This window comes from Epithele typhae, assembly GCF_022376455.1.
Source record: "Epithele typhae strain CBS 203.58 chromosome Unknown BXZ73scaffold_48, whole genome shotgun sequence".
Taxonomy (NCBI): domain Eukaryota; kingdom Fungi; phylum Basidiomycota; class Agaricomycetes; order Polyporales; family Epitheliaceae; genus Epithele; species Epithele typhae.
In genome coordinates this window covers 275476-284349 of record NW_025954239.1, presented here as the reverse complement: position 1 = coordinate 284349, position 8874 = coordinate 275476, and the positions used below count along the sequence as shown (strand labels likewise).

At 47.2% G+C, this 8874-nt stretch overlaps 1 protein-coding gene across 1 annotated transcript; it reads right to left on the bottom strand.

The window, feature by feature from the left end:
- Positions 1-281: 281 nt before the first annotated feature.
- On the bottom strand, positions 282-1206 carry BXZ73DRAFT_79747 (uncharacterized protein; the record flags this gene model as incomplete). Its single annotated transcript, XM_048023155.1, has 3 exons — positions 282-316; positions 368-683; positions 739-1206. The coding sequence occupies 3 exons, from the start codon at positions 1204-1206 to the stop codon at positions 282-284; spliced, it is 819 nt and encodes a 272-aa protein (XP_047875061.1).
- Positions 1207-8874: the final 7668 nt, after the last annotated feature.

Genomic DNA, 8874 nt, shown 5'->3' with positions numbered 1-8874 from the left:
CTGTTCAAAGTCACCATTTGAGGTTGAGGGCATGCTTACCGGTATAGCCGTGGCAAGAACTCCACGTACAATTCAGACTGGTCTTGTGCACAACATACACAAGTGTTTATTGAAGTAGGAGTAGTTAGAGGTGAAGAGCAACTACTTGTTTGGAAACGTAGGACAAGTGGTAAGGAGGAGTATGACGAGAGTGACAACTTATCTTCACAGAGGTTTATTCAGCCATTGTAATATGCACAATTCCATTCCCACTATTCAGACTAGCAAATATCGCCGTAAATTCAGCTGATGTAAGTACGGCTGGGAGTCAGGAATCCTAGACAGATAGTCAGTAAAACAAGGGACTCTGATGTCACAATTCTCTTACCGTTCAAACGTTCTTCGCCAAAGTCCTGACTCTTGATCATCTCAGCGACCTCCAATCCGTCCTCTCGCCACATCTCGACCAACTTGACAATCTCATTGTTGCGCTGAACCCACCACCACCTATTCCAACGAAGCCCATCTTCAGGAAACTGATTGAGGAACTCCACGTTGATGACCCGGAGCGTGGGGATCCTCTGCGCGAGAGCCTCAGCAAGTTCAATGCAGGCCGGGATGTGTCCACTTTCAAACCAATCTAAATTGAGAGCCACGCGGAGATAGAGAAGAGGAATATTGGAGAGGTTTTTGGGCACAGTGACCTGAACGAACCGGGTGTTAATTAAAGATGAGTACACATGAATAGCGAACACATACCAAGAGATTTGCAAAACTATCAGTGCTGGCCAGCGTTGTGGCTACCTTCTCAGGCTGAAGGTTGTGTATCTCCAGAGACCGGATTCGACGCTGCTCCGCCCTTTCCAGGTAACAGTCAGTTGGACCGTCAATGTCTTGGGCCCAGATCATTTTGGAGAAGGAAACCGCCACCAAAGAGGGGGTGTGTTCAAAGTTGAGTAGGTGGTAAGGAGGCGAATTCCCTTGATAATTCTCCTGAGTGGGGAAGTAATGGTAGCCCTCGAACTGGATGTGGTGGATGGTGGTAATACCGGAGGAATTATAGAAATCTGCAATGACTCCCTCCGCATCCTTATCACAGCTGTATGTGAACTTCTGGAGATGGGGCCAAGGATGAACCGCCAGGACTTGTGTGTTATTTTGGCAATGAGCAGAGAGGTGGATGAGATTAGGACAGGGTGGAAGGAAGAGCGGCGATTTCATCCTCATCGATCTCCAGGTCGCCCTCGTCAGAGGTGTGAACGTCTCCGGTGAGCTCCAAACGGGAGAGCCTAGGAAGGTTGGCAAGAGTTCCTATGAAGCAATGTATGTACTTGAAACTCTGCAATGATATATCGTTGGGGATGCTCTTCTTTTTGAACGTGATAGATAAAAAGATAAGGGCGGAGAAGCGGGGCAGGAAAGGCTTGAATGCGTGCAACGCATCAGGTGTGACAGATGACAGAGCGAGCATGGTTAAAAGGGAAGGGGCATGTATCGAAGTGAGAATCTGGGGGAACACCGGGGCGTACTGAAAGAGGTCCGGGATGTGGAGCTCATGAAGTTGGGAGCATTCACGGAGCAGTTGCAACAGCCCAGCTGTGGCCAACTTCGACGAGTTCCTGGAAGTATGAAGAATCTTGATAGAGGCCGCTGGGACCTCCTTGAGACGAGGATGGGGAGTGAGAAGAAACTGGACCCGTTTTTCGAGTGGTTGGGGAGTCGGGTTCCAGATTCCAAGGTTGATGATTGAGAAAATGAGAGGGGTGGTAATAGAACACATCGTGGAGTGGACTAAAGCCATGGCAGCAAGATCAGAGGTATTGAGGTGTTCAATGATGTAAGAGACAACATCATGGTTGAGTTGCATCATGGCTGGGATAGAGAGGAACAGCTATGAAGATGGTGTGATGAAAGAAGGCTTTTGCTTTGTTCGCAAATAGGCTGATGGGCGCCATAATCAGGGCGGCTTCGACTACTCCGCCCTTAATCCATGGCTGTTTAATACTGAAAAAACATGGAAGCTGATGTCTCAAACCGTCAAAAAGAGATAAATATTAAGAAGATGTATTGTGTGCAAGATCATACCAAAGTGCTCCAACTCCCTAAGAGAAACCGTAGACTCCACCATTAAATAAAACTCTAATAGAACTAAAATGGTCCTATACACAGAAACAAAGGCAGAGGGACAAGAACGGGACCGGGATGAGGATAGGAGGGTGCTTACCGGAATAGCCACGCAAGAACCCGGCGTACAACCCGAACTAGTCCCCTGCGTAGCGTTTGAGGTGGTCCATCAGAGTGGAGAGTCGTTTTAAATGAACATCATACTGTTATTTAAATCCACAGGGCCAGAGTAAAACATAGGAGGTGGAACCAAAAGCAAGTATAGCTGTTGAATGGCTGTAGTTGCTGAGGAAAAAACCATGGCAACTTGCAAGGCAGCTATCTTGCAACCACATCTCAAGCGGATCCTGAAACCTTGGATCAATATTCCCACACTGTTTAATGCCAGAAGCAAGTGGCACACACAAAACATGACACAGAGAAGCAAATATTACATATAAAGCAAATACAAGCAGGTAAAACATAAAAAGCCAGTCCCAGGGCACCCAAATGTCATCCCAACCTGACGCGGACCTGGGCTTGAGGCGACATGTACGATGAGAAAGTCCTTCCTAATCCAGCGGAACCTGGGCAATATAGACACCCGCCAGCGCGCACAGGCGTAGGTTCCCCCAGGGGACAAAACCACTGAGGCGCAATGGGATGAGTTAGTACAAGTCCAGATCTGTGCAAGGGCTAGATTCCCCTTTCCGCACTGTCGTTTGCAACTCGAAAGCACAGAAAGAGATCCACTAGTCCCCATAATACGTGATGTAGCACCTCCGGCAAGCACTGCTAATAACAAGCCTGCCGGGGAAAGCTTTTGCAATGGGATGGAGAGGGCCAGAGTGGTTCTAAAAACAGGGAGCACAATAGAGGGTAGATGGGGCGGGGTTGGTTCATGGAACGCCGGAGGATAAGTGAAGACTCATCAGGTTGCCTGCACTGGGAATGGCTCCCAGACCCGAATTTACCACCTAGAATGACTGCAAGAGAAAGAATGCAAAAACGATTGAGAAGAACAGGGAATTATGCACTGTGTGCACTGACAATTGACATGTTTGTCGTTCATTAGCGGTCCTAGGATGAAGGCTTAAGAGGAGCTTCAGTTTAGGTACCGCAATTTGATACCTTCATCAGTTTTGTAATGATATGATGTGCAGGTGCAAGAGCATTCTCTACTATCCGTATTGTTAGGTATATATGCAGCTGATTTTGTGCAGATCTGGCATTGCAGAGTGTTTGTGAATATAATCTCTTTAGCCATGCTTGGACCAACCACAGGCTAGTAACTGCTGAAAATCAGATTGATTCTCTAAAGTGCTGCTTATATTTATGAACATAGTCCTTATAGTAGCTAGTGTGATTGTGAAAGAAGGGCTCATAAAAGCCTAGTGGTTGGAGTACAGTAAGATTTATGACATACAACTCATATGTTATAACTGATGGTATGAGCTCAGATGGTATATATTTCAAATCATTATAGATGCACTGGATGTACATTGGAGAGCCTAATCCAACAGTGTATAGCATGTGATATTGTAAGAAGCTTAAGGTGAATGGTTTGAGTAACACTGGTGTAACACTACATGCACAGTATATGGCTTGTTATAATCTTGTTTCTAATTCAATTGCTACATACATAGTTGCATCAGAATGCCTCCAAAACGGGCTACCAGATGGCATATGTCATGGTATGTCTGGTGCATTTGATGTACCATATTGTAGCAACTATTACTAGCTTGTGTTGACTGAGCTACAGCTCAGGGCCTGGAATATGCTTATGTAACATACACTGTTGGAAAGCCACTGCAATGATGTACTCAATGTAGTTTGAATCATAAGAAACAGAATCAAAATGAGCAATAGAGAGGCTTGTCAGCAAATGCAAATGTAGTTGCCTATTATGGTATGTGCCCAAGTCCCAGTAGCATATAATGTGTGCTCCTCTTCCTCTGGTCAATTCCCTAAAACACTGCTTATATTCGTGTACATTGTGCCACTGATGTGTCTAAAAACTGTGAAATAAGCACTCAGAACGGTGTAGTATTTGAGGTATACCAGTGGTTCCAACATATAAGTCATATGTTCAAACCCATGTTATAAGCTCAAACCGGTCTGTTCGACATCATCTCAGCTATGACAGATGCATAATGAGATAGTTCATACCATGGTATACATGTCATATGACCATTAGCACTTATAAGTAGCAGTACAGGCTATATCACTGGTTGCACCAGCTGTATGTTCAGTGGCCTCTGGATCTGTCAGTTTTTATTCAAATTGTATACTATAGGATGTGCCAGAATTCCTTCTGCCTTGGGTATATATCTTCTGGCTCACGTGAAGTGGTGAGATTTCTGCAGTGTTCTGCAAGCTTGAGCGGTTTGAGCTAAAGAGATACTAAGATGGCTATATCTTGGTTATTTGTTGTCTGTTGGACACCAATTGTTGTTTATAAAAACATGGCATTTTATTTGCACATATCTGCCAGATTAAGCAGAGTTCCTTCAAGTGGTTCCCATGTTGCAAATCTGACCGACTCAGCTTGGGTGCAGACCAAAGTTGCTATATCTCAAACAAATTTTCTCTGTTTGGCACCAATATTGCTGCGTCTCAAAGAGGCTTTAAATGCGCATCTAACATGCCTAATTGCGCTGTCTAATGTTCCAGTATGCTTGTTTTGATTTCCCACCAACTTGGCCCGTGCGTAGATTGAAGTTGCTATATCTCAGGCAGTTCGTAGACAAACCTTACGAATTTTACTGCATCATAATTTACGTTTCAATGCGCGTCTATCGCGCCTAAGTGCGCTGTCTAATGTGCCAGTATGACTGTTTCAATTTCTGGCCAAGTTGACCAAGCGAGGTGTTATATACACTCTATATCAGTCATTTCGTATCCGATTTACACAAAATCAAATTTGTCGGATTTCGACAGTGTGGGTGTATCTATGTGCCCATTTGCGCGTAGTTTCATCACCCTGTTGAACTTCTCGAAATCTGGGCTGAGTTGACTGAGGGAGATGTTGCGCATGCTATATATCTGTCAGTTTTTGACCATTTTACATGAAACCAAATGCGCTCAAATTACATTGTTTGGATGTACTCACGTGCAAATTATCACCTAATTACGCTGTCTTCTTCCGTTCTGGGGGTCAGCTTGAGAAGTGCGCTCTTACGGGCGCTTACGGGCGCTTAGACGGGCGTAGAGTTACAGGACATTATCTTTGCCATCTCTGCCTCCTACCACCATCTCCTCCTCTCCCAGACTACTCTATCTGCTGTCCAAGACTTTCTTTACTATTTTCAATGGCCAGCATGGGCAAGAAGCACTCAAGAGGGTATTCAGATAGTAGCTCACAAAGCTACAGTCCTGTACCTCAGGAGGTGAGCAGGGTGTTCTCTTCCCCTTGTTTGATGCACCAGACTGAAGAAGCATGTTCAGCAAACTAGAGATGGGAAGAAACCTGTGAGTATTATGTACTATTCTATCTGCATTTATCTCAGAGCCTCCAAGAAGCTCCTCCCTTCCTATAATGTCAACCCACTGCCCCCTGAAGTACTTGATCCTGGCAAGATCAAGTATGATCCAGAGGCTGTTAAGGCAGGGTTTGAGAAGGGTGTTGCACGGGCTGTGGAGGTGTTGAAGTGGGCCCCTCGCTTCTACATCAACCAGTCATTGGACGAGCTTCCTACTGCTCACCAGTTCAAACCCTCCGAGCTGCGTCAAATTGAAGAGGAGTGGAACGAGGCCAAGAACAAGAATTGCACTCCATTCACTACCATTATTGTCAACCGAATGGCAAGATTCTCATAGTCTATCTAGGGCGCAGACTCTTGATTGTGAGTACTTAGCCGGATTGTAGACATTGTGCTTATATGCATGCAGAGAGGCTCCCCTAGTGTTGAGGCTAAGCCGATCAGTGCCATGTACACTGAACGGAACAATAAAACTGTCCAAAACCTTTGGAAGCGGTTGAAAAAGAATAACAAAACTGATTATCTCATCTCGGACGGCCTTGATGTGAGTTTTTTACAGCACACTTGGCATATTATCTCACTTTCTTTTAGCCAGACGAGCAATCAGATTTCCTCAAGAGCACACAGTTTCTAGCGTCTCATGTTCAGCCAAATGTGCACAAGAATGATCGCCGTCATGATGAGCCTTGGACTGAGCTAGATACTCATGTTGCACGCTACCCTGCCACCTTGGAGGAAGAGGATCCTATGCAGCGCAAGGGCACCTCTCACTTGGTGCAGTGCTGGAATATGCAAGGGCATCGGAACCATGTGAGTTAGTATCTCTATTACTATTCAGATATACTTGTCCTGGCTCGTAGGAGCTTTACCCTAGCAGTGATTTCTATCTCACACAAGAGCTTACCCCCAATTTCAAACGCTCACGCAATGCAGAGCAAATCGTGAAGGATTCAAGGCTCTTTTACGTTCTGTCCGCTCCTATTGCTGCCATTTTCGCTGGACTTTTCAAGGTTTTCTTTCCGGAGGAGTACAAGCAGGCTGTCTTTGAAGCAGGTCGCTGGATTGCGGAAGGACCTGCACTCACCTGCCCGGTTGGGTACTTTAACCAAGGGGAAATAGTGTTTCCGACACTGGAGGCTGTTTTTCAGTAAGTGGTTTCACTTTCAATCACACTGTTCTAACCAGATGCATGCAGATATAGGGCTGGTGACATATGCATAGCCTGGGCTGGACAACTCCCTCACATGGTCAACCATTGGTCAAATTCTGGCCAAAACAATGGGCAAGATCTCTCTCTGGATGAAGACAATGTTCCCTTGAATAGGAGACCTGATTGGTTCAAATGGGGTAGAGTATCTGTTGTCTTCTTCACTAAAGAGACTGTACTCCAGATGCTTGAGGACAAGCCAAAGAACTTCTTTGTGGAACATCCTCACCACCACAAGTTACCAGATGTAGAGTGCCCATGTGGATATCTCCTCTGTGAGTTGATGAATATCAAGAAGAAAACAAGGCAGGCGGCAAAGGGAACTCTTATAAAGCATGTTTAGAATATATTGATGGGCTATATCACTTGACATACAGAGTGCTACATGGTGAACTACAAGGGATCACAGTGGTGAGCTTAAGGCCTGGGGTAGGAGGGATGAATGGGGAAGAAACGGTGTGAGTGTAGTGGCAGGGGACGTACCGGGAGACGAAGGATGCCGTGGTCTTGAACCGCGGCGCCGGGTAGCAAAACAACGCGCTGGGGACGTCCAGCGGGACGTCCTTGGTGTGTTGAGGGTGTCGTGGGGAAAGTCGAACGGCAGGACGAGGAAGGCGGGGGCGAGCAGGTGGTGACAGAGGAGAAGGCGCAAGGTGCCCGCGCGAGAACAGCCGTACAGCCGTCCGTCTTTAGCGCAGGCGTGGGTGCAGACGAGGACAAAGGGCAACAAGCGATGCATGAAGGCCCCCAATTTCTCTTGGGCGCTGTGGGGACATGTGGGATGGGTGGAACGGAAGGAGGAGCAGGATGATGAGGAGGAAGAGGAGGAGGTAAAGGTGAGAACGAGGACTTCAGCAATTCTATCAAATGTGTGTGACCCACTTTGCAAGCAGTCGATGCGGCATAAAGAGCTGAACGTTCCGCTCTCGAACTCTCCTTGGGGTTGAGCAGGGATGCCTCTCACCCCCACGACCTTTGGGTCAAGGCACCTCACCTTTGGGTTTCCCCTGTCTCCGGATCAACACTTTGACATCTAGGCCAGACCTCTCATTGTGTATCCTACTGTCCTCCTACCTCACATTTGTGGGAAGACTGGACGAGGGATGATGGAGCACAGCCCGTGGCTTGTCTCCGTCCTTGGACGCTACGAACCATGGAACCTGGCATCTGCGCCATGTTTTCTCTTTCATTCTTCATATCTTTTCTCCTAGTGCAGCTGGATCTGGAAAGCCCCATGAGTACCTAGATCTGTTTCATAATGGTCTTTGCCAGCTATTCACTGCCCTGTTTTATTCTTTCAGCCTGCGGTTTTTGTGACTGATATGGTGCACAGGCAACCAGGTGAGTCGTAACCCATTAATGAACCAACCCCATCTCATCCACCCTTTATTGCGCTCGCGGTTTGGAGTACCACTCCGGCCCTCCCCCTCCAAGGGACCTCAGTATGCTAGAGTATATAATGACACCTATTAGGTGTCAGATCAATTGGCATGTGTCATATACCCACGCACAAAGAAACCACCATGTGACGAGATAGGCCGCAGGCTGCCACGCATGAAGCGCCCGGCAAAACTCAAACTGCATTTAATCTGTTTCGAACACAGGCATCCGGCATGTACTTGCCGCTCCACCAACTGCACTATCGGACTGTTCATAGCGCTCAAACTTGATGTGCTATAGCCTCATCAAATGGTAGGTATGAACGCTTGTAAGTCCTCACAGAGGGCTTGTTTTTCGCACTTGCACAAATCACTCCTGGATGGCACTTATCTTGGTACTGATTGTGCATCTGCCAATTACGCCCTGTGGCACACACCAGCGCCTATCTCTGATAGCCGTGCCAGTCAGTGCCGCTGCGCCGCCTTGATGGCCCCGATATCTCCGGACGCTCCGCGCCGCCGCGTCTTCGCCGGCGCCTCCCCGCTCCGCCACCTGTGCTCACTGCCTCTAACAGCGAGCTTGCTGTCCTGCCGCCCCGCTCCCCCCTCTCCTCCGTTTCCCTCCATTCCTCTTTGTATCCGCTTGCATTTAAAATGCGCACATAATGGTATATAATTCAATACCCTCACTCAGCTGGGTGAGCCTGCATTGAGCTCTTATACC